This window comes from Salvia splendens, chromosome 6 (assembly GCF_004379255.2).
Source record: "Salvia splendens isolate huo1 chromosome 6, SspV2, whole genome shotgun sequence".
NCBI lineage: Eukaryota > Viridiplantae > Streptophyta > Magnoliopsida > Lamiales > Lamiaceae > Salvia > Salvia splendens.
Genome location: NC_056037.1, coordinates 9,614,896 through 9,640,272, shown reverse-complemented (window position 1 = coordinate 9,640,272; position 25,377 = coordinate 9,614,896). Strand labels below are relative to the sequence as shown.

At 36.3% G+C, this 25,377-nt stretch overlaps 3 protein-coding genes and 1 pseudogene across 3 annotated transcripts; 2 read left to right on the top strand and 2 right to left on the bottom strand.

Annotated features, from left to right (window-relative positions):
- Positions 1-5: 5 nt before the first annotated feature.
- Positions 6-5,394, bottom strand: LOC121808037 (probable alpha,alpha-trehalose-phosphate synthase [UDP-forming] 7). Its single transcript, XM_042208372.1, has 4 exons — positions 5,021-5,394; positions 2,624-4,828; positions 1,339-1,612; positions 6-1,132 (listed from the first exon to the last, which is right to left on the bottom strand). Exons 2-4 carry the CDS (start codon positions 4,609-4,611, stop codon positions 791-793), a joined length of 2,604 nt encoding a protein of 867 aa, XP_042064306.1. The 5' UTR covers positions 4,612-4,828; positions 5,021-5,394; the 3' UTR covers positions 6-790.
- A 5,204-nt stretch (positions 5,395-10,598) lies between these two features.
- On the top strand, positions 10,599-13,563 carry LOC121806626 (annotated as a pseudogene).
- Positions 13,564-14,527: 964 nt separating this feature from the next.
- On the top strand, positions 14,528-18,907 carry LOC121807215 (aspartate aminotransferase, mitochondrial-like). Its single transcript, XM_042207431.1, has 10 exons — positions 14,528-14,864; positions 15,161-15,246; positions 16,386-16,592; positions 16,843-16,948; positions 17,049-17,153; positions 17,280-17,452; positions 17,589-17,748; positions 18,119-18,214; positions 18,306-18,400; positions 18,497-18,907. The coding sequence occupies exons 1-10, from the start codon at positions 14,691-14,693 to the stop codon at positions 18,567-18,569; spliced, it is 1,275 nt and encodes a 424-aa protein (XP_042063365.1). The 5' UTR covers positions 14,528-14,690; the 3' UTR covers positions 18,570-18,907.
- Positions 18,908-19,898: 991 nt separating this feature from the next.
- LOC121807214 (shaggy-related protein kinase eta-like) lies at positions 19,899-24,245 on the bottom strand. The gene is made up of 12 exons (XM_042207430.1): positions 24,019-24,245; positions 23,023-23,115; positions 22,728-22,787; positions 22,380-22,652; positions 22,213-22,287; positions 22,033-22,089; positions 21,184-21,324; positions 21,044-21,094; positions 20,857-20,952; positions 20,692-20,775; positions 20,496-20,597; positions 19,899-20,395 (listed from the first exon to the last, which is right to left on the bottom strand). Exons 1-12 carry the CDS (start codon positions 24,172-24,174, stop codon positions 20,294-20,296), a joined length of 1,290 nt encoding a protein of 429 aa, XP_042063364.1. The 5' UTR covers positions 24,175-24,245; the 3' UTR covers positions 19,899-20,293.
- Between the last annotated feature and the right edge of the window lie 1,132 nt (positions 24,246-25,377).

Here is a 25,377-nt window from a genome sequence, read left to right as displayed (position 1 = left end):
TGATAGGCCACTAAACTACAGTTCAATTAATGAATCAAAACAAAGTCAACAATCAAATATCCACAATTCAAAAACAATAGAGTGGCAAAAGAAAAAGGAGAAATTGAATACGAAAAATCAGTTGCAACATTCAATAGCAGCATCAATCTGCTATAGACATTATTGAAATGATAAAGCCCATATTCACATTCTTGAACCTCCCCAAAGGAACTAAAGAAGACAGGAAACGGGAGTTATACCAACCTGTACAAGAAACACTGAACACAAAAAGCCCGATTCTAGGTGCTCATGCAACCACCTTTTCAACCACCCGTAGTCGTTCAGCTGCAAGGACCCGTTGTTAATGTGACCCGTCTCATTTTCCCATCAGCATCAACTATTTAATATCTAGGATTTTGGGTGCGATCCTTCCAGTATAGTTTTGATGTTCCAGCAGATGAGGATGCCAAAGAGGTTCTGTCAATAAGAATGAGCCCACTCCCTTTTACTTCAAAATAGCCAGTTTTGCAGACAATGGCATAGCCCATCCTTTAAACAAGAAAGATGTGTTTCTGAACTTGGTCCAGTTGTAAACTTCTCTCTAAGTTCACCCAAGGAATAGACTATTTGTTTAATCACAAACACAATAGGACGGGCCTAAAAGCTAATATGATTAGCAAGGAGATTGGGAAAAAGAGAAAATAGAAAAAGTGCATGATTTCCTTACTGCAGGACCTGAAACCGGACACCCATATAAGCAAGATGGCATTAGCTGACCACATAGAGCTTCCTTTGAGGAAAATAGGTAGATTTAAACAAATGAAGTAACACGGCCAATCCTTCTGGGAGGGCTATCCGGTTCGTTGTCAGATGAAGCAGGAGACTCAGTAGCATCAGCAAGAGATTCAAGCATAGTTACCACTTCGGATGAGTCATCTAAATAATACTTCGCTTTGCTGGGCTTTTGCCCAACTGTGCAAGCAAATATTTCAGTGTTGTAAGACAGAATACGGCTAGACACTGCATTACCAATTATTTCAAACATGTCCTCATCAGATCTGTCATCACCGATGCAAAGCACGAAATCAGCTTGTTTTCCCTTATCTGCCATGGATGCCAAAATCTTTTCTGCTACTCTGCCTTTGCTTACACCCTGTATCCACATACATTTGACACCTTAATATAAGCTTCACTTTACTTTAAAGAACAAAGAACAAAAGGAAGCTCAGAGAAATTGAAACAGGGAGGATTCTGAAGTGGGAAAACTAAAACGGCAAATCATAATTTATGAGTAGCAAATGAAGAGAAGAAAAAGACTAAAACAAGAGTAGAGACTAAGTCTGTGGTCAAAATACTTGCCTGAGGCTTCACTTCCACAATGAATTGTCCGCTCTTCACAGCTACAGGTTCATTTGCTAAAACACTCTCCAAATGATCCAGCATTTCCTTCGCCTGAGAAAACCCAAATACTGGGTCGGCGTCATGATAATGCCACACTAAAGCACTTTCCTTTCTCTCTATTCCAGAACCATCAGTAGCCTCGGTATATGAGTTCATAACAGGTTCTGCAATATGCATCCAGCCAAATTCAGAATCCTGGCCATATGTTTCCCATTCTTCAACTTGTGGCCACCTGCCAACATTGTGGTAAATCAAAAAATAAGAGTAAATAACAAATGATAATGAGACCTACAACTTCCATGATGACATGCACAGAGAAATCATCCTATAGCACCTCCCCCATACATGTACAAAGAAAGGTAGATGGCACGGAAAGAAAACAAGAGAAATCCACACATCCAAAGTACTACTATCAATCAAGGAGATTGAGATACTTTAGCAAAAGACATAATAACAGTAATCATATTCACCACTACTCAGATGCCAGAATGTCAACAAGCTGGAAATAGCCTACACTTTGACTGTGAAGTTTAAGACACTGAGAAAATTACAAGTCCATACGTAAAGGGACTATAAATAAATTTCAGAAAAATGTGTGGGTAGTATATGTCAGAAACAAAAGCAAATCAACCCAGACGACTATGCTTCCTAGAATTACAAAGTGCAGGCTGCTTCCGCATGAAGCATGTTTATTTGGCATTTTGCTACAAAAACTGATTTGAAAAACAAAGACAAAAAAAGACTTCAACAGAAAAGGAGGCGTATAAAAGAAAAAACACAAATAGCAGCAGATTAGTGAGCAAGAAAACCGACCTTTAAATTAAAAAAGGTAAAGAACAGGTTTCAACAGAATAAGAAAAATGATACTCAGATGCTGATTATCCGCAGAAAGTCGCCTCTGAGAATGCCAACTTTCTTTAGCACAACATTTTCAAATAAACAGTCAAAAAAAATTGTGCAAAATAACTACCGATTACCGAATAGTTTGTAGGTAATCATTCCAAGCTAACGGTTTTGTAGAAACCATAAAGAGTATTTCTTAACTAACATAATACAGTACATAGATCAGCTCATGAATTATAGGATTCAACCAGACTATGTTACTATCATATTCCATGGATTCCTCATCTTAAACGACATCAGAACCATGTGGACTGGATCTTTCATGCACAACTTAAAGGAACGTCTACCATAGCTTAAATCACCTAAGACTTGAAAGGGCAGACAAAACAATGCAACTTACCTTAAGAAGTAGCCATGCTCAGCAGAAAGTCCAAGTTTCTTGCAAGGAAGAAACCACTTGCTTAAGCTGTCTCTTCCTCTTCCACTGACCATAAAAACTAGATTTTTGGGATCACCAGACAGTGTGTTTAAGAGAGACAGAACTTGGGCACTTGGAGTTTTAATAATTGAATTTTGAGGCATAAGTGTGCCATCATAATCCAACAATATAGCCCTGCTTTTAGCCCTGCAGTAAGTAGACGTAATCTCATCCATTGAAAGCTTTCTAAAATTTGGATCTAGTGCCACCACTCTGAACCCGAAGCCAAGACCAATACCCCAGCATCTTTTTCTGAAATGGTCAACACAAGTTCTCTCCATATCTTGTAAGAAGCTTCTAGACCAAAATGCTACGTCATGAGAGCTCACATATCGGTAATGCTTCTCATGTCGTAACTCCTTCTCTCTCTCGGCCAATGATATAGCCTCGTACATTGCCTCAGCTGTTGATTCAACATTCCAAGGATTTACACGAATAGCACCACTTAGGGAAGGGGAACAGCCGATGAATTCAGAGACCACCAACATGCTCTTCTTAGGTCCACTCAAGTCGGAACCTGGTTCTGCACCTGATACTCCTTCTCTGCAGACTATGTATTCATAAGGAGTCAGATTCATCCCATCCCGCACTGCTGTCACCACAACACATTCAGCAATACTGTAGTAAGCCATCCTTTCACTGATTGATAAAGACCGATGGATAAAAACTATAGGTTCGTATCCAGGCCTTCCAAGTTCCTTATTGATTCTCTGGCAGCTCTCCCCTATTTCACGATTTATTTCATCCAGATTTATTCCTTTTCCTCTGGAAGGATTGGCAATCTGGACCAGAACAGCTCTTCCTTGCCAAGTCGTATGCTGCTTGAGCATGTGCTCCATAGCTAAAAGTTTCAAATTTATACCTTTAAATATGTCCATATCATCGAATCCAAGCAACACAGTTTTGCCAGCAAACTGTTGCTTTAGCTCCTCAACCTGCAGCTCCTTATCTGCCTGTCTCAGAACTGACTCAATATGACCCATATGAATCCCAACTGGCATAATCTTTATGCCAACCGTCCTTCCATAATAATCCAATCCTATGTAGCCCCTTTTTGATTGATATTCCAGGCCCAACATCCGACTACAACAGGAGAGGAAATGGCGTGCATAGTCAAAAGTGTGAAAACCAATTAGGTCAGAGTTGAGTAGGGCTTTCAGGATTTCTTCTCTAACGGGAAGGGATCTATACAGCTCGGAAGAAGGAAATGGACTGTGAAGGAAGAAACCCATTCTCAAGCGGACGAAGCGCCTTCTCAGAAAAGTGGGTAAAACCATCAAATGATAATCATGAATCCACACAAAATCATCCTCGGGATTGATTATTTCAATAACTTTTTGTGAGAACAACTTATTGGCCGATACATATGCTTCCCACATGGACCTATCAAACCGAATTCCATGATCTGATGAAAATGGCAGCATATAGTGAAAGAGTGGCCATAAATGCTTCTTGCAGAAGCCATAATAATATTTTTCCAGAAGACTTGGTGGCAGAAATGCAGGAACACATTTGAATTTCTCCAAAAGATAGTTGGCTACGTCATCCTGTTCAATTGGATCGACATCAACAGGCAATGATCCAACATATAGCACCTCCATGTCCTCCGGAAAGCCATCCCTGACCCGTAACAGCAAGGAATCCTCGTTCCAGCTAAAAGTCCAGCCCTTATTGTCAGGCCTTCGCTTTGCTTTCAGAGGCAGAAGATTTGCAACAATGATGATCCTATCACCAATAAGTGAAGATGGGTTTTCCGACGTAACACTGCTAGCCTGTTCATCATCTAGCTCTAGGATATTCCCTGGAACGGTCATAACCCTCGGGAGGCGCTTCCGGTCCCTTTCCCTACCCACTGTTGGGAAATTTCCAGATGCTAAATCCAAAAGGTTGGTATAAGATCTTGACATCATCTTAGCAAACTCCCTGTGCCTCTCCCAGAAAACTCAAAGAGTTACTTTTTTCCTTCAAATCTCACTTAAAAACCAAATCCGCAGCTCTTTCCCTCAATCTCTCTTAAAATAAGACATTCCAAATCAACAGCATTAAAACCAGTAATTGGAAAAGGAACAATAAATGATGACCCAAATCTAATTTAAATCCCTCGTTTGAATCAGATATCCCCAAATGCTGCAAAAAAGGAAAGACGAGCCCAGTATTTAATTAATGAAGCAGATAATTGGCATACGGAAACTCTGTCAAAAACTTACCTAGGCCTAGCAGAATCGTTGAACATTTCAGGGAAAAATAGAACTTTAAAAACCCTAGTTAAACTGAATTTTATATTCGGAAAGACCAGAAAATAGGGGTTTGAAAACTAACCTCGAGATTGAATTGAGTCCAAATTGGGCGTCTGCTGTTGAAAGACTTAATCTTCAGCCAGAAATTGGAAAAATATTCTAGGGTTTGACGCGGAAAGAATAAAAATTTATTAACCTGGGTTGCAATATACGCAATGTAGGAACCGAAGATCGCATACAGCTAACAGCATGTATAGCAAAAGTGATGGATATGAATATTCTCGAGAATAACGATTAATTTAACAATTTATTAGGTAAAATTGGAATAATATAAATTCATATTTGGCTCTGAAACAAAAACGTAAAAGAATCAATAAAGTCGCCACCATCCGGTTTGCGGGCCTTCTGCTTTCTTTCTTTCACAACCCACTTGCAAAAATTACTAATTTATGTAAAAAGAATTTTGATGATGCTCATACAGAAGGTGAAGTATTTTAAGAATACCAACCACAAATGTAGTAGAAATAAAACTTACCGTATAACTATAGTTATTAGTGTTATAAAGCATTTAAAGAAATGACACTTGTCACTAATTTGAATTTAATGTAGATATCCTTCGAAAATAAATTGGATAAGAACATGACTAGTAAATATGGATATGGGCAGTATATACTGGTTACTGGGCCTTCCAGTTAAGATTTTAGTTTAGTCTGTTTTTTCGATATTTTTATGATTTGTAACTGTAACTTATAAATTTAGATTTGAACAATAAAATGTGTAGATTAATTTAAAACAAGTGATTAAGAAAAAAATTACTACTTTTATTGATTTAAATTTACAAGGTAACTATGAGATATTTACAATTTTCAAATAAGACTTGAATAATAAATTTGAGTATACTAGTATAAATTAGTATGATCGGTCATATTGAAATATCGGAATAGACTAAAACTAATCTCCGACAACGACGCTATAACCGGACGAATTTTTTATTAACACTACAATATAATGCAATTGGATAATATAATTATATTATAGTCGATGATTAACACAAATATCAATCCACAAAGACTAATACTGAGTATGTAATCTTTTAAGTACTGCAACTGAATTTTAAAACCTATTTAGATTATAGAAATTTTATTTGGTTTTTATAACTAAGTGTTAACTTTATGACTTCACATATATGACATATAATCCTAAATAAAATTGATTTTTTATAAAATAATTATATTTGATAAGATATGTTTTTCTAATAATCACATGAATAAAGCCCATTACAATATTCTCAAGAGTTTGACCGAGAATATGATTACTGAGTACCCATTATCTTATGTTTGATGGGTAGTAGTATATGGGCCACGATTAAGAAACGAATGTTTGATACATTGGTGGAAGTGTTGACATAAATTATAATCTGTCATTTTTACCATCAATATTGAATTTTATTTCCACGCTTTATCACTGTTTTTGAATAGTTCTTGCTGTAAAATTTGTAAAGATGTGGCTATGTAATATGTGTACAATGTGGCTTTCTACACATGGAGCTTGAAAAAAGTTTGAACAAAATAATACTCTTTTCCTTGTCTGTAAAATGTGGTTATGTGCGCTGCACTCAAAGAGCTTGTTAACGGAGTGGAACTAACATAGACGTTGCTCTTCCTATCACATTTTGTAGGAGACATTCATCAGCTCACTAATTTATATAAACGTAGTATAAACCAATCTCTGATTTTTTTGGCTATAAAAATGTTTAATTTTGCAGCGAAATTGCATACAAGATATGCCTCAGACAAATGAGGTATCACCACAAAGTGAGGTAGTTCAACAAGAAGTTGCGAGTAAAAAGTTATAAACTAAGAAGTCTAATTTTGTGTGAATTTCAAGTATTAGCAGAGACCATCAAAGCAGCTTGGGAATGAGCTTATAATGTAGTTCAACTTGAACCAGTACTTAGGGCCCGAGAAGAAAATGCATCAAAGGAATTGTAGATGATTATGACAAGAAACATAAAAAATTTAACAAAAATATGAAGATTAAACCCTCATGGAGAGTAGCCCTATCAATTCAACATAAAAAGGTCATCTAGCCGAGGAAGACTGAATTTTACCAAAAAACACACAAGTTAGCGCAGAATTTCAAGAGCAGCGCTATTATCTCTCTTCTTTTCTTCTAATCTCAGTCACCTACTCATTTATTCTTCTAATTTTATGCATGACGCAATAAATTTTTACTTCTTTCCTTCTTTGTTTTTTTCAAGTTCAAATTAACCAACCTGGAAAATGATTATGGATCTGCAATTGGATGGGGATGGGTAATTCTTGGTTCCCACACACGGCGCCGGAAAATCCTCGCCAGCTTCTATGGTTTTTCCGCCGATTACCCGCCGTCCTCGATGGAGTTGTGGCTTATGCTGTGGAAGAAGAAGGATTGAAATGAGATGAGGGTAGCATTGGAAATGTCAATCTTTTTCTAGACAAGTTCTTCAAGGCTAGAATATAATCGGCCACGTTGCCTCCGAAAAGTTATTTGCCATATTTTAGTATAGATTCATAGGCTTGACCTGGCCTTACTTATTTACATGGGCCGACTAAAAAATTTCCATTTGGTATCAAACACCAGAATTTGACCAAAACAGTACCCTTTTCTAGAGTATTGGGTGCTATCAAACACACCCTAATTAATTAGCTATCAATTAGCTATTTTGAAACCACCATTTGAAAATATTGATGGTAAGGGGATGTTTCCCTAATTAGTTATTAATATTTTCCTAAATTAACTAGCCAATAATTAGAAAATTAATCAGATAGTCACCACCATAAAAGTAATATTTTATTCACATGACTAATAAGGAAAATGAGAATATATATATATAAAGGGGTGAGTTAAAATACATACAACTCTTATTGTAAAACTAAAAGCAATGAATAATTTATATATATGTAATGAACTGTGCCCTTGTAATGAATATTCTGCATATAAATTTCATTACAAGGAATAATATTTATATGATCCAAGTATAGATTACAATATCATAAAATGTTCATGTAATAAAAATTGGTTATCAAACGAGTGTATTGATTTTGATTATTCATTATTCATATGACTAATAAAGAAAATGGAGCATTGACCGTTGACTAACAAAATCAATTCATAGTATTATTTGATCAATTAATAGTCATTACCGATTGCGGATAATTCCTATGATTATTAATTGACCAAATTAATGAAAAGAAACCCGGTTGCGTATAATTTCTATTATTAATAATTAGCCAAATTAATGAAAATAAACGTCTCTAATTAATTGTTTTAAATTGTCATTTTGATGAAAATGGCATAAGCTTTCTATTTGTTCTATCTGCCTATATATACAAGCTTGAGGATTTCATAAAAAGACACATAGAAAAACATGTAAATTGGAGAAACAAAACCGCCTCGTCTGCCCTAATCATTTCAGCTATGCATTGTCAAGGTAAGTTTTAGATATTATTATGACCATGGTTCATTACGTGAAATACATGTTGTATTGTTGTACAAAAATCCTATATTATTTATATTTATATAATTTTTCAAATATGTGAATAAATAATTTTCAACATATGGTATCAAAGTCATGATTTAAAACTCGTGTATTTCTATTTTTTTTTTAAAACCATAATTTTAATAAAAATATTTTGTGATTATGCAAAATTAATAATTTTCATATCAATTTTTTATGTGATTATGGAAAGTTAATAATTTTCATATCAACTTTTATCATTGAACGATGCTAAGTTCAAGTACACTGCTCCGTAATGAAATCAATTTCATTATTGAGTAGTGGATTTCATTCTGGAGTAGTGGACTTAGCACCTTTCAATGATAGTCAACCGAACTCACTAATAAAAGTAGTTTAGTTGACATCATAACCTATAATGCTTGGGAAAAATCTAATAGCTAAGTTTCTGTTTATTAGAACGTCAGTTAGTTATAATATAATGGCAAGCCTCCAATGATGAATCTTGCTAACTAATACATGTAAAATGTTGAAGATCGCTTCAAAAGTGCGGATAAATCTCTTACAAGAAAGCTGATGAAGGATCCCATGAGCCTGTGTTAAGATGGTTCTCAAACCATTTATAAGCATGCGATGACATGAATAATATTGTTGCTAAGTGGGAAAATTATAATTACCGATGGATGTGAGTTTCCTTGTCCAATTCATCCTAACTTCCTTGCCTGTTCAATATGGTGCATTCCAAATTCATTAAAACACTATAAAAGATAAGTGGATTGTAAATGAATTGGACAATGAAATCATCATCCACCGATAACCCTAATTTTCCCAGCTAAGCAGCAATATTATTCATGTCCATCACATGCTCATACCTGGTTCGAGAACTATCATAACGCATGCTCATGAGATCCTTCATTAGCTTTTCTGCAAGAGACTTATCCGTAGTTTTGAAGCGATCCTCAACATTTTGCATGTATTCCTTAGGAAGATATGTCGATGGGAGAGTTCCCTTTATATTATCATCAATTGACACTCTAATGAACCGTAAAGTACTTTCAACAGTTAGATTATATGGCTTATCGTTCAATAATACGAAGTCCAAGTCCATTATTTTTAGGGTGAACTCAACTTTCCTTTCATTTAGATAAGTTCGGTTTCATTAAGTAGGGGAACATTTTGAGGTTTGCAAATTATTAGAAAATGATCATACAATTATAAAAGAAAATAAGAAAATGAATTTTATATAAAAAAACTTTGAATAATAACACAAACAATAATTCAAAAACTTATACCATAGGATATAATTATGAACCACTCATATGGGTACCTAGAAAATGCACTTTGCTAACCTCATCAATGGTCTGTGGAAAATACTATACTCCATTCGTCCCGTTTTAGCAGTCCTGGTTACTTTTGAGCACTCATTTTATAAAAATGATAATAAATAGTTAAAGTGGAGAAATGATAAAGTAAAAGAGAGAATAATGTAAATAAGACTATTCTTTACATTATTCTCTCTCTTACTTTATCATTTCTCCACTTTAACTATTTATTATCATTTTTACAAAATGAGTGCTTAAAAGTGACTGAGATTGCTAAAGCGGGACGGATGAAGTATAAAATAGTATCATTTGTGTCATCTTCTCCCATTCTTTACCCATGAACTTTAAAAGGCACAAATATCAAATTCATTTACCTTTATTATTTTTGTTGAGAATGTCGTATCTCTGTTATTCATAATTTCATACTATATGTTATGTTAGGTGTAGATCTGTTATAAATAAAAATACTTAATACTAATATTAAATGAATACCAGGAAATATATTTTGTTTATTAAATAATCGTTAAAATTTGAAAACATACATTGACCAAAATTACTTTATAGGGCGGGTTTATCTTGGTGAATGAACTTAAATAATTTAATTGAGATAAGGTAATATTTAAATTGCTATTGAATTTTACAATTAATTAAAAATGGACCCAGCATATGAATGTATATCTTCAATAGTTAGTAATATGGTTCATTGTTTGAGAATCGCTAATGTTCTGCTGTAAATCATTAATAATAGTATACGTGTTATCTGTGCTGAATTCCAATTACTACTATATTAGAGAGTTTTAATTGACAGTGTGGATAATCGGGTGATTTGTACCAGTGTTTCTTATACCTAAAGTAAAGCATGATTTCAAATAGGGGAACGGTCTCAATCATTGATAAATGCATGCAATTTCTTCAGACTCGTATAGAATCAAAATCGCTCAACAAAGGAAAAATTGTTCATCAATTTCTTCTCAAATTTTGTGCCGAAGATTTCAGCTCAAACTCCTTTCTGCTGGGCAAGCTCACTCTTCTCTACGTTTCATGCAAAAGGCCTCAACTTGCACGCCGAGTGTTCGATAAAATTGAGCATCCAGAAAGGAAAAACAAGACTATATTATGGGACCAAATGATTAGGGCTTACGCATGGGACGGACCATTTGAGAAAGCCGTTCAATTGTACGATGAGATGATAGATTCTGGGATCAAACCCACCAAATACACGTACACTTTCGTGCTCAAGGCTTGCTCTGCTTTGAACGATATAGAAACCGGCGTTAAGATTCGTGGGCATGTGAAAAGACACAATCTTGACAAAGATGTTTACGCGTGTACAGCGTTGGTGAACTTTTATGTTAAGTGTGGGTGTTTAGTGGAAGCAAGGGAACTGTTCGATGAAATGCCTGAAAGAGATGTTGTGGCGTGGAATGCAATGATTTCTGGGTTTTCGTCGAATGGGATGTATTTGGATGCAACTGGATTGGTTTTGGAGATGCAAAGGAGGGGGCTGGAACCGAATTCTTCAACAGTCGCAGCTATTCTGCCTGTGATTGGGGAGACAAGTAGGTTAAAGGAAGGAAAGAGTTTACATGGTTTTTGCTTGAGGAAAGGTTTTGATCGTGATATCGTAGTTGGAACTGGGCTTTTGGATATGTATGGGAAATGTGGTTTGCTTGTTTATGCAATGAGGATATTTCGTGCGTTGGCATTCAAGAATGAGGTTACTTGGTGTGCTATAGTTGGGGCTTGCGTTACTTGTGGTTCTATGCTTGAGGGCTTTAAATTGCTCGGAAAAATGAGGGTGGAAGTTGGTGGGAGTCCTTCTCCGGTCATGCTCGCGACAATTGTTCGTGGTTGTGCTAAGCTGAATGATTAGAGCATGGGGAGACAGATGCAATGTTACATGATCAAGCTAGGATTGTTATTTGATTTTATGGTGGGTAATACACTCGTTTCGATGTATGCAAAATGTGGGTCGATAAATGATGCAATGGGATTCTTTGAGGGTATGCAGGTTAAGGATTCTGTTTCATACAGTGCTGTAATATCAGGTTGTGTTCAAAATGGCTATGCAGAGGAGGCCTGCAGCTTTTCCGAAAAATGCAGGTTGTAGGCGTTGAACCAGAATTGGCAACCATGATGGGATTCTTGCCAGCCTGCTCTTATCTAGCAGCCCTTCAACATGGAGTCTGTGGTCACAGCTACTCAATCGTTCGTGGATTCACAGCAGATGTCTCAATTTGTAATGCTGTGATCAGCATGTACAGTAAGTGTGACAAGATGGAAGCTGCAAGGCATATATTTGACAGGATGCACGAGAAGGATGTGGTGTCGTGGAATGCCATGATTGTTGGTTATGGAATTCATGGGCTTGGGAAGGAAGCAATTCTGCTGTTTGAGGATATGAAGAATGGGGGTTATAAAGCGGATGAAATAACCTTCACTGTATTGCTGTCGGCTTGCAGCCATTCGGGGCTCATTGCTGAAGGGAAACATCTGTTTCGAGCCATGACTCAAGAATTCAACATTGTGCCCAAGATGGATCACTACTTTTGCATGGTGGATCTGTTGGGCCGTGCTGGCTTCTTGGATGAGGCACATAAACTCATCAACACGATGCCATTTGAGCCCGATGCTCATGTATGGAATTCCTTACTAGCGGCTTGTAGGATCCACCGAAATATTCAACTTGCAGAGGAAGTTTCCGAGAAGATTCAAACCTTGGGACCTGCAAGCACCGAGAATTTTGATCTGTTATGTAATTTGTACACCACTGCTGAAAGATGGGATGATGCTGCAAATATACGAATCCAACAGAAGGAGATGGGCTTCAAGAAAAGACCTGGATGCAGCTGGATTGAGATGAATGGGGTTGTTCATGGCTTTGTTGGTGGAGATTGGTCTCACCAAGAATCGCGTAAAATATATAAGAAATTGGAGGAGCTCATGTCTGAGATGAAACGATTAGGCTACGCTGCAGATTCTGAGTTTGTTTACCATAACGTTGAAGAGGAGGAGAAGGAAAAGATGGTCCTCTATCACAGCGAGAAACTTGCTGTTGCATATGGGATCATTAGCCTTAAACCCGACAAAACTATCATGGTTACCAAGAATTTGAGGGTGTGTGGTGACTGCCATACTGCCTTAAAATACATTACAACTATTACTAAGAGAGAAATAACAGTAAGAGACACAAGTCGTTTTCACCATTTCAAGAATGGAGCATGCAGTTGAGGAGAGTTTTGGTGAAAGCAAAGAGGATTTTAGTGGGATTACTTGGGCTTGTGGGTGAACATGTACACTCACCCTGCTATGCAGCATCGAGCATGGTAAATCTTTGATGATCGCTAAGAAAATGATGAAACTTGAAAGGTTTCGTTTAATGATATTTCTGTTGTGTCCGTAGAGGCAACTGTGTATATAAAAGTGAGAACTCAGAGACATAGATAGGTTGCAAGACTACCAAAATTTGATGAGATATTATGCTTTTATCATTATTGCTAAACTAGGATATTATAACAACACTTTGGTGTGGACACGACTATAGCCGAGCCCTTTATAGGGGGTTGGTGGTTCATAAGCATGGTAGCAGCTCCTTGATCATTTTATACCACCGAAAAATGTTGACGGCAACTGTACCTTTATCTCGGGTCTTCTCATCTCTCAAGAGCACACTCATCTACAGACAGAATGTCTCTTCTGGCTCCCTTTTCACATTGTGTTGAATCAAATCGTGCCAACTCCGACTGTAATTGCTGTTTTTTTTGCGTGGAATATTTTATGGCCCCTCCCAATAAATACAAGAACGATGCCCCTCCCTACCCTACCCTACTTACAGGTGTTATCTTTTTTTTTTCTTTCTATTTTAGTGTCAATCCGCTGGCGATAGTTGACAAGGACCGATAACCAAAATGAGTTAATACATACTCCATACATCCTAGTAATTTGACTTTGAGCTCATACATTAATAATTTAACATTAACTTCGATAATGATGTAAGTTAATAAAAAACTAACAATAAAAAAAACTATATTGTACATCCTAGTAATTTGACTTTGAGCTCATATATATTTTGTGGAGATTTTACTGTGCAAATACATTGTAAACGAAAAGAAATTTGCTTTGGAAAACATTTGCAGAGAAAATTGTTTTACTAGTTTTTAGTTTTTACCCACTTAATCCACTAATGTTGTAGAGTAGTAACATATTTTAACTCCGTTGGACTTAAATTTCGCCATAACGAGGCTCCAGAGTGTGCTGCAGCCAAGATGAATCTTTTCAAAACTTTCTTCAACACTACACTTCTGCACTTATTCTCTTATTGGTTAAACAAAATTTCCAACTTAACAATGATCTATATATATATAAAATACTATTGATGACAAATTAATTAATTAACTTAGTCAAATTGAGTTTATCAGTTGAAATCTACAGTTTTCTCATCTTTTAGATTTAAATTGACTTGTAATATTAAGGACCAAAAGCTATTAAACCATGTAGTAATATTAACATTGGACTTTAGGCATATATTTTGTTAATTTAAAATTTATTGTAAAAGGAAAATGCCAAAACAATGGAATGGAACGACAAAAAAAATGTACTGCAAATTGTTTTAATTTCGATTTACTAAACAATGATGATGAACTCATGCTGCTCTGTAACACTCAGATTTTTCTGTCATCATAAATCCAAATATTAATGTAATACCAAAAACGCCCTCCATATTTGGTCAAAACCCAGATAAAAACAACAAGTGAGTCGGGTGAAAGACGTAAATCCCAACTCGGCGCCGATATCTACAGGCTTTTTTATCGGCGATTTTGTCCATGGAAAAGATTGCGCATTTCTAGACAAAAGCAACAATAAATTAATCGAATCGGATCTCCGCTTCCAATTCTCGCTCTCCTTCGCTTCTGCTCCGCCGCACTCCATCTCCAATGGCGCACCTCATTCGGGCCGGGTCATCGTGTCGTCTCGCCAGCTCCGGAGCTGCGCGATCCATGTCCACGGCGTGGTGGCGCCACGTGGAGCCTGCTCCCAAGGATCCCATCCTCGGCGTCACCGAAGCTTTCCTCGCCGATCCTAGTCCTGCAAAAGTCAATGTCGGCGTTGTGAGTATTTCGCCGCGCTGATGATTTTCGGATGCATTTCTCTTGTCTTTGGCTGCTATGTTTCTTAGCTTCTTTATTCTCTTACCTTTTTTTTGTTACTCCATGTGTTTTGATTTGATCTTATCTTCCCCTGATCGAACTAGGAATAGATCAGTGCTTTTTGCGGAATTATGTTGACTTATTTTGCGGAAGTTGCGTGTTTCGTTGTTTTTCGGAATAAAACTGGTGAATTTTAATGGAATCACGATCTTCCTTTTCCTCTTTCCTAATTATGTGTTTGCATTGTTCGGTGAAAGGGAGCTTATCGTGATGATAACGGAAAGCCGGTGGTCCTGGAGTGCGTCAGAGAAGCTGAGAGGAGAATCGCCGGCAATTCGAACATGTAAGATTTCTTTTGTTAAAACTTACTGCTGTAAATTTATTTCTCTGAAAACACTCGATAGGTAGTAATGGTTCATTGTTTTTGAGTTGTTTGATAATCGCTAATGCTCTGCTGTAAATCATTCATAATGCGTGATCTGTGCTAGTTAGTATCACTGTATCAGAGTTATTTTGTTTCACAATGATGTTTCGTATCTGTATAATTAATGTTCATTTATCGTTAATTGATACAATGGAACAGTATAAGAAACACTGTTTTACAATTACAATAGAGAATAGTGTGGATGATAGGGTGTATCTGTATAATTAATGCTCGACTATCATGAATTAATACAACGGAACAGTATAAGAAACGCTGTTTTACAACAGAGAATTCAAATCGATAGTGTGGATGATAGGGTGAAATATACTGTTTATTACCACTCATTGATCCAGTGCCGTTAGATGGTGTGAGGTTGGTGTTAGCCCTTTCCATCCGAGAATTTCACATTAAAGTAGGAGGTGGTTGTTAGGTGATAAAGTAGTGGCATTATGTGAGATTCTTAGTAGACATTTCAATCCATTTCTTTTCAAGTTATAGCTGTGCCGTGGTACCTGTTTCAAACTTTAATTAATGCTCAGTTTGATTCCCTTTTTTATGCAGCTTGAGGATAAGAATTCCTGATTCTTTTTTGTTTTCCATCTTCTTTGGTCCATCATAGCTTTATCACACCTGAAGAATGTGTGTTATATGCTCAAGGAAGAAAAATGAAATCATGATTAAAATGTAGATTTGTAAACAAATAGTGGTATTATATTACAATGTTTCATATATATATTGGAGCCAGGTTGTACTTAGATGTGTGCTCTTATAGTTATTCTATGTCACAAAAAGTTTAGTGGAATGGCTAATTCTAAAAAATACATGATTAATACAAAAGTGCGCCTCAGATAGATTTTCAAGTCTAATTATAGTGGAGAAAATGAACCTAAATTATGTCAATAAGACCCATGGCTTCTAATTCTAAATTTGTCGTTTGTAAAATTGTTCTAAATGGGTATGAATCCCAATTCCTCCATCCTCCCCAGTAAAGTGGAAAAATGGTTCTAGATCATGGATATTTTGTACAGAGGATTTAGAATTAACTGCTTTTGATTCAGGGAATATCTTCCCATGGGCGGAAGTGTGAACATGGTTCAAGAGACTTTAAAGCTGGCTTATGGGGAGGACTCCGACTTAATTAAAGACAAGAGAATTGCAGCAGTACAAGCTCTTTCAGGAACTGGTGCATGCAGGCTCTTTGCAGACTTCCAGAAGCGTTTTTCCCCTGACTCACAGATTTTCATTCCAGTTCCTACCTGGTCAAAGTTAGTATTACTTGTTTTCCTGTTTTTCTGTCTATTTTTTTTTTCAGATTTTAGTAATTTTTTTATTCACGCCCTGATTCGTGGGGTGCTCTCCTTTGGTTTTACCTAATCGCCCCGGAATGCCACACGCCCCTAACAACACTGACTATGAGTCTCTATAAAATTATGTTGTACCTTGCACCGGTTATTCTACTCTCACTTAAACAGCTATTTGCTAGCATAATTCACGACATACTATGATTTGTGGCAGTCATCACAATATCTGGAGAGATGCTCATGTCCCTCAGAGAACATTCCATTACTATCATCCAGAATCAAAGGGTTTGGACTTTGCTGGATTGATGGATGACGTGAAGGTGCAAATAACTTTTATACACCTTGAACTGGATCTTTATGCTGACTTACTGTATATCAATTATAATTAGATTGTTACTTCCTTTTTCAATTTGGGAACAGAATGCGCCAAACGGGTCTTTCTTTCTCCTTCATGCTTGTGCTCATAATCCAACTGGAGTGGATCCTACGGAAGAACAGTGGAAAGAGATCTCAAACCAATTTAAGGTCACATTCCTTGGTTTGAAACTCTGTTGCATGTATATGTTGCTAGTTTGCATATTAATATTCTCTTATAATTGATTATGCAACAGTGTGTTAATTTACTGATGTGGTAAAATTTGTTATCTTCAGGTTAAAGGACATTTTGCCTTATTCGACATGGCATATCAAGGTTTTGCCAGTGGTGATCCAGAAAGGGATGCCAAGTCCATTCGGATTTTTCTTGAGGATGGCCATCTAATAGGATGTGCACAATCATATGCTAAAAATATGGGACTTTATGGTCAGAGAGTGGGCTGTCTCAGGTAAATTTTCTAACTACATTAATATTACCTTGAAATTATATTACTACAAATTAAAGTTCATTGCTTGAAGCCCAGTTCTTCAATTAACCATGATAAAATGATACTCGGCCAATTATACGCTCTTTCTTGATTGTAGTGTGGTTTGTGAGGACGAGAAACAAGCTGTGGCAGTGAAAAGTCAGTTGCAGCAGCTCGCAAGACCCATGTACAGTAACCCCCCTGTTCACGGTGCCCTCATTGTTTCCACCATTCTTAGTGATCCAGATTTGAAAAAATTGTGGCTGAAAGAAGTAAAGGTAATGTACTGACATCTTTTTGCATTATGTATTGTCTTCTGTCAGATACATGATTTGGTTCTACCACATCCAGTTTTGCATTATGTTTTGGCTTCTGTTAAGCTCATCTTAACCTCGCTGATAAATGCTGATTGAAATTTGGTTCTAACACATATATATGCTTGGAGCTTATGTGATTTTTGATGTTAAATAGTGACAAGCACAAAGGAGAATAAGAAGAGTAAAATGTGTCTTCAAGGGTCCTAAACTTGTTTTTCGTTCAATTGAAATCTGCCTTTTTTCACAAAAATGTTCTCGATACATGACTGGAAATTGGCCAATGTATTACTTGTACTACTCGTAACAATAAGAGTTACTTTGTCCTCTCCAGGGGATGGCTGATCGAATCATTGGAATGAGAACTGCTCTAAAGCAGAATCTTGAAAAGTTGGGTTCACCTCTTTCATGGGAGCACATAACTAAGCAGGTCATTGAAATCAATTCTTCTTTCGTTCTGTTAATAAATTCTTAAATTTTTTTATCATTTTTATATCTAAAAAGATTTAATACTGCTACAGATTGGCATGTTCTGCTATAGTGGCATGACGCCTGAGCAAGTAGATCTCTTGACAAATGAATTTCACATTTACATGACTCGCAATGGGCGTATCAGGTAACACACCATCTCCCTCTCCCTCTCCCTTTGCGTGTGTGTGCACGGACATGGATCTTGTGTGCCTACTTTTGATCCGTATAAACTCGAATACAGTATGGCTGGAGTCACCACTGGCAATGTTGGTTATTTGGCGAATGCTATACATGAGGTCACTAAGTCAGGTTAGGTGGGGACCAATTTTCCTTCTTGGATGCTTCATATATATAAATATGTATATATGGAGCCATAATTTATGTGATTCTTAGAAAATAAAATGGATTTGTGCGATTTTGATTTGGGTAATACTACTGAAGAGAAATTAGAGCTCCAATAACGCGAGTGGTGGAAACTCTTTTGGTTAGTCAACAAATATTCATGTTCCTGATAGTGTTGCAGTTGGGCCAATTTAAAGGAGGTATTGCAAGATTTGTTGAAAGTTGTTATGCCATGTGATGTTTTAATTGACAATTGAAATGTTACTTTCGATTTCGTTAACTTTTATTACATTAACTTTTGTTAGTGGGACATGGGTTTGGAAGGACAATACCAATTATCAAACTTGCATGATGGAGATGGGTATGCCGAAAGAACAAAAATAAAAAAGTAATTAAAATAAAGAATATTTAGATCCAATCGTATTGGACTATTGGTGATGGTGATTGCATAATTTGAACACCGATTACAAGTTGTCGGACTTCAAACTTATTACTGCTAGTTCGTTATAAATTATAGTTTATCATCTAATTGTAAATTGTTTTTGCTAAAATCATTAGAGCTTGGATTGTTCTTTATTACGCAGAGTATCAAAAGTTGAGTATTATTATCTCAAGCCTCTAACTTCATATCACGCACTTAAAGCATATCTAACCATTCAACTATATCAAATACGTAAAGCACATCTAACCATTTATATTAAATTTAAATTTATTTAGTATGGATGTCACGTCAAAGAATGATTTTACTCCAAATATGTATATTAAATTAAAAGCTATATTTTACTTAAAAATAAAAAATAAGATTAGTTTTGTCTATTTCATTTTTATTTCAGTGTACCATTAGATATGGTATTAGTCATTACTGGAATACCATTCAGAAAAGAAAAGTATTAGTAAATGCTAATACGAGATTCATTACTCCACATTCTCAAACCTAATTTTGTTTAATTGAGGTTGATGCATCATAGATGTCCAAATATGTTTCCCCTCGTGAATCTCACTTTATTTTATAGGCTATAATGTGTATATGTGTACTACCCAAATTTATCACTAATAAAATAAGTGCAAACCAATACGTTTCATAAATCTTGATTATATAAATCGTGCATCTTTTACGAAAACACATTTTATAATGTAACGATAAATGCATCCATTCAAGAACTATAGACCATACCAAATGTCAAAGATCCAAGTTGCTTCAATTCATATAAGGGTGAACCAATAAAACTAGAGAATCTCCTATAGTTTTAACTTCAATAACTGTTTTTAGAATTTATAGCTAGCCATGGCTTCTTTAAATGTAAAGAGTAAAAACATAGCTTCAAAATAAGGCTTTTAAGAATTTGACAAGTTACAGGTTGTCGAGGGATAAAAACAGAACAGGAACTGAAAACATACAGATATAAACTTAAAATCCTGCTGCTAAGACTAATACCAACACAATCATATTTGCTTCCTACATATCATAATCTTGGGTTTAAACCAAAATGGATGTACAGAAGAGACGAAACTTGTTCAGCTACAACGAACATTAGACGCACCGACAAAGTAGTCAATATGTGCATGTATTCAGTATATATTACTGGCAGACCTCAAAACCACCAACTTAGGACCTGAGTCCTGACAGCATCACCAAGAGACCATTTAGCTACTCAATCCATCAAATGATCATACATACCGTCTCATTTGATTTGGATCACGTCCCAACAGGATTAGGAACGGGAAAATTCAGACCAGCTTGCCGCCTGATATGCTCTGGTATCAACTTGTTCATCAATTCAGGTGAAGCTCCATTCAACTATGGATTCAAGAGAATACAAGGTTAAATAAGAAATAATGGGAAGGAAGAGTAAGGAGAAGAAAAGAAACAAGACGAGACAAGATAAAGGGAAACATACTTCCTGTTTAAAGTTGAAGAGAGGAGGAAAAGAGCGACCATTTGGGAGGCGGGCATTGGGCTCCCGGAGCTCATCAAAGAAAGGATGGGCGCATGCTTCTAGCTGCACCAGAGAAATATAAAATTCTTTAATACATTACTGAAGATTTTCGGCTTATGAATTTAGAATCCAGAGGCGCTATAAAAGTCAAACTTACTGCTGTGCATCGAAGATTTGGAGAGTACTGTAGTAGCCTAGAAGCAAGATCAATGGCCTCCGGAGGCATCCGTTTATGGAAAACCTGGAAAAATAATTTGTCAATCAGTTATAAAGGAAACTTTTGGCCCATACCAGAAACAGCTTAAAAGCAACAAACACATACCTTGTGCCAAGGATGGGCCTTAATCTGGGGGAACCTGAAATCCGTGTAATTTGGATTCATGCATCGGATTTCTTCTCGGGTTGGAGTACCAAGTACCTATTTGAGAAAATTGTATGATGGAGGTATAGAGCTATGTCATTGCTCTTATTTATGATTCATCAAATGTAATAAGTGATGTAAAACACACCTTGATAATCTCTACAAGTTGATCCACTGCATTTTCTCCTGGAAAGAGAGGCTGAAAAAGAGAATGGTATAGTTGCCGTAAATAGACCATAGGAAGAAATATTGAAGCTCCTTATACACCACAACAGCAATGACACAAACCTGGCCCAAAAGAAGCTCAGCCAGGACACAACCAGCAGACCAGATATCAATTGATGATGTATACTCAGTTGCACCAAATATAAGTTCAGGGGCACGATAATAACGAGAGCAAATGTAGGATATATTGGCTTCTCCCTTGACCTGATCATTAACTTACAGGATCAGGATGATGGAATTCATGGCACTAATGGAAACAACAACTTAAAAACGTATGAAATTGAAAATAACATTCATAACAATAAATCGAGGCATGTTGATGTCAATAAAAGTACCACATCCAACAGTAAGTTAGTTATCCTCAAAAAGGGGATGAACTTCGTGTATGTTTATATGTGTGTGTGTGTGTGTGTTATGTATTATATAAATATGTCATGTCAACCTCTCATTTGTTAGAAGACCAGAAAACAACCTAATATCTCCCTACTAAACAAATGTGGACCACACGGTAAACAGAATGAGAAAATATGATCTTGCTTTGTGAGGGAACATTCAACTCTCCATTTGGTGAAGATAGTGGTCAACTTAAGCTAAGTTTGTACTCGTGCTTTCTATCTAATTCAAATGAACAATTTCTTCCTAGTGCATTTTCTAATTCTATTTGTATGGCTTATATCTAAAGATTTAGCCCATCTCTCCGAATACCTGTAAAACCACACAAGATCATCATTTGTGCCATCTTTCAGATATTTTGGTTAGTTTTGAAACCCAAATGTGGCGTTTTGCAACTTAACAAGCACATGCCACATACAACCAACAAGATAACATTATAAGATGCATCCACCCATTGAAGTCTGCAAACTTTATGAATATAGCAGTTTGAAGATCAAGCAACAGAATTAAGTGACTTACAAGAACTTTAGCACTTCCAAAATCACAAATCTTGACCTGGTGAGTTAGCGGATCAACCTGCGATGTAAACACAAGCACACTATCACTTCCATATACAAACATAGAAGTAAACTTGATCAAGGACAGCATACATGATGAAGAATTCAAGTATATAAGGAAAAGAAATCTACAGCAGCTCACCAATATATTTTGAGGCTTTATATCCCTGTGGGATACCCCAGCAACTGAATGCATATATCCTAACCCCCTAAATAACTGAAACAAATGTTGAAAAATTTTGGTTATAGAGAACTGAAAAGTAAAAGTTTTCTGAGAAATGACAAAACACAAACGAGATAAACCAATACCTGATAGGTATACAGTTTGACAAAAATCAGTGGCATCCTTTGATTAGAATTGGTGTAGTGCTTTAGGACCTTGTACATAGTTTCAGGGACATAATCCATGACCAAATTAAGGAAAAGCTCATCTCTGGTTGTCGTGGAAAAGAAACAGTGCTTAAGAGAAATCACGTTTGCATGATCCATCAGCCGCATTAACTGCAGTTCACGATTTTTATACCGCTTATCCTGCAGGACCTTTTTAATGGCAACTGTTTCTCCAGTTTCCAAGCATTTTGCCTGCAGAAAAAAAGCTGCACTTGATTACAAATATGCCTCAACATGACCACATATTTTTGTCATGTAAAAACTTACCTGAAAAACTATTCCAAATGATCCTGTACCCACAACACGCTCTGCCATGTAACTAATTGTCTGCACAAAGCATCAAAAGTCAGTTGTTTCCTTGATTCCCATTAAAGGATGATTGATGCAAGTAACAAACTACTTAGAAACATCACAAAACCAAACAACTAGTGGTTCCATCCGGTACCAAATAGTATCTAGGATAAGAAACATGAGTTATTTATTCTTAAGACATTAAATCTTTCCTAATAGTTAAAAGGTCGGCAATAAATGAAATCTCCAAAAAAAAGGATTCAACGCCTACCCGTTTGGGCTCGCCATTTTTCCCTCCAATAGTAGTGGAAATGATGTGACCGGTGAGTGGATCGTTCCCCTCCACCATTGGCCCTGCCATCTCCTGCAACACAAACCAAGCCAGCGTCTTAATACTTCAACAGAAACAAATATCGACAGGCAACGTCCAAATTTGTTTGTACCACCTCAAATTATGACCGCACTAATTGGGGAAAAAGATAAATGAACTGGAGCATCATAAAGTGCCCAGGGAAAAAAGGAATAAGGAACGCAAAACCGACAAGGATCTAAAGAGATATGCTAATCTTAGAGTCGAGAAAAGCACTGTCTGATACCTAATATAGCTTTGAAGAAAGCATCACATGCCACAAAACTTGAGAAGGAAAGAAACAGAAAATTAAGTATTATTCTTATGTAAAACAAGCCGTCAGAAACCAGAGCAAGCAACATGTAGCTCACATGATTAAGTCTTCATCCGCAGTCAAAGAAAAGCAATTAAAGTTGAAATGAGGAACGAATACTTCAGAATATGTTTCCCTTCGAAATTGAGTATAACGAGAACGCAAAAACCTAAAGTTCACACCATTACCAATTATTTAGCATTTACATTGTTTAAAAATACATAAGCATAAAACAAAGATCAAATCGACGGAGTGGATACTTCTCACCAACTACAGAGCCAAAGAGGACAATTTCAACATCTATTTTTCAATACTATGACAAATAAAAAAGCCAAAACCACAAGAAGGAAAAAACTTCTCTCTCACACACTAAGCTCAGCTGAATCACTGAATTCTAGAAGCAAAAAAATCGCAACTGTCAGATCGCCGCGGAAACACTTGCTCCGACCGATTAAGAAGCGAAGATCGAGAACGAAGTGAAGCTACTAAGCTAGATCGAGCTGGAAAATAGAGCTAGCTAGGGTTTCTCGAATCCATACAGCAACAAAAAATGGTGAGTGGTGGAGGTAGAGTGAAGCGTTGGAGGTAGAGTGAAGCGTTGATACCTTGTCGGTGTCCATATTACGGGTAGCGGCGGGAGGAAGCTTCACGGCGGCGGGAGGATGAAGAGGAGCTTGGTCAATAACATTATTATGATGATAATGATGGTCGGGTGGTGGATTATGGTGATGTTGCTCAGGCCCCAGCGGCAACGACGCCATGTGATCTCTCTCTCTCTCCTTTTTCTCTCTCTCTCTCTCTCCACCTTTCAATTGTTATTTAATGTTTATCGCTTTTTCTTTTTCTTCCTAATTTGAATGAGACTTATACTGTAGACATGTGTGTTTATCCACTTGGCTGATTTTAATTTTGGAAATTTGAACGGATATGCGATACATACATACATACATACATTAATATTCCATTTATTTCAAATTTTGACATGATTTAGAGTTTAATTAATTAGATTTATATTTTCTAACTAACTATTGTGATATGACGGATACAAATAGGATTCATAATTCTACAAGACTTGATGATGTGTATTTGAACACATACTTTTTTATGAAATGTGAACAACTCAACAAACACATGCCCCAGTTTGTGTATAAATTATTGGTCAGTCGTCAAAATCCAGAGTAAATTAATTTAATAACGCGAAAATAGTTTGGCATCTTTTAATTGTTTAACATGAATTAGTCAGACTTCTTTAAATTTCTATAAAATGATTTAAGTTAATTAGAACAATTATTCGGGGTTATAAAGAACACAAAATTTGAAGCTTCCCAAAAAAAAACATGACAAAAAAAAAACAATTTTTTTCTAAATTCACGCATTTCCAACACAAACAAGAATATATAAATTCATTAAGAAATTCTTATGTCATACGTTTGACTCGACTAAAACATAATACTACAATGCAAATACTTTCTAGTCTACTTTTTGGTTAGGTATAAATACGACTGGATGTACTTGTAATGGCGGACGTCCCGGTCGCCCATCGCGCACGTCCGACCGGACGTCTGCCATTGGAGATGCTCTAATGTACCAGAAAATAATACACAAATAATAGATCAAAATTATGAAAATGTCACAAGACGACAAAAATGGTGGGGGGAGAGCCATGGTTGTGTGGGGCCGTGCTTATATTGGATGAAAGATTTTTATTTATTAATTAAGTGGGCTCAATTACATAGACCGCAAACAACTTGGATGTGTCCAAATATTACTGCAATAATGTAATCGCAAAAGTTGTCAAATTTGATTAAATAATTTGATTAAAGCAGATAGCATGCCGTGACAGGAAAATTATAAAAGGGATTATTAATCATTAAGGAGAAATTTTCAAAGCTTTGAAATTTTGATCATTATTGTCACACCGCTAGCTAGCCACGAGACGAGGGACCCATATAAATTTTCATAAT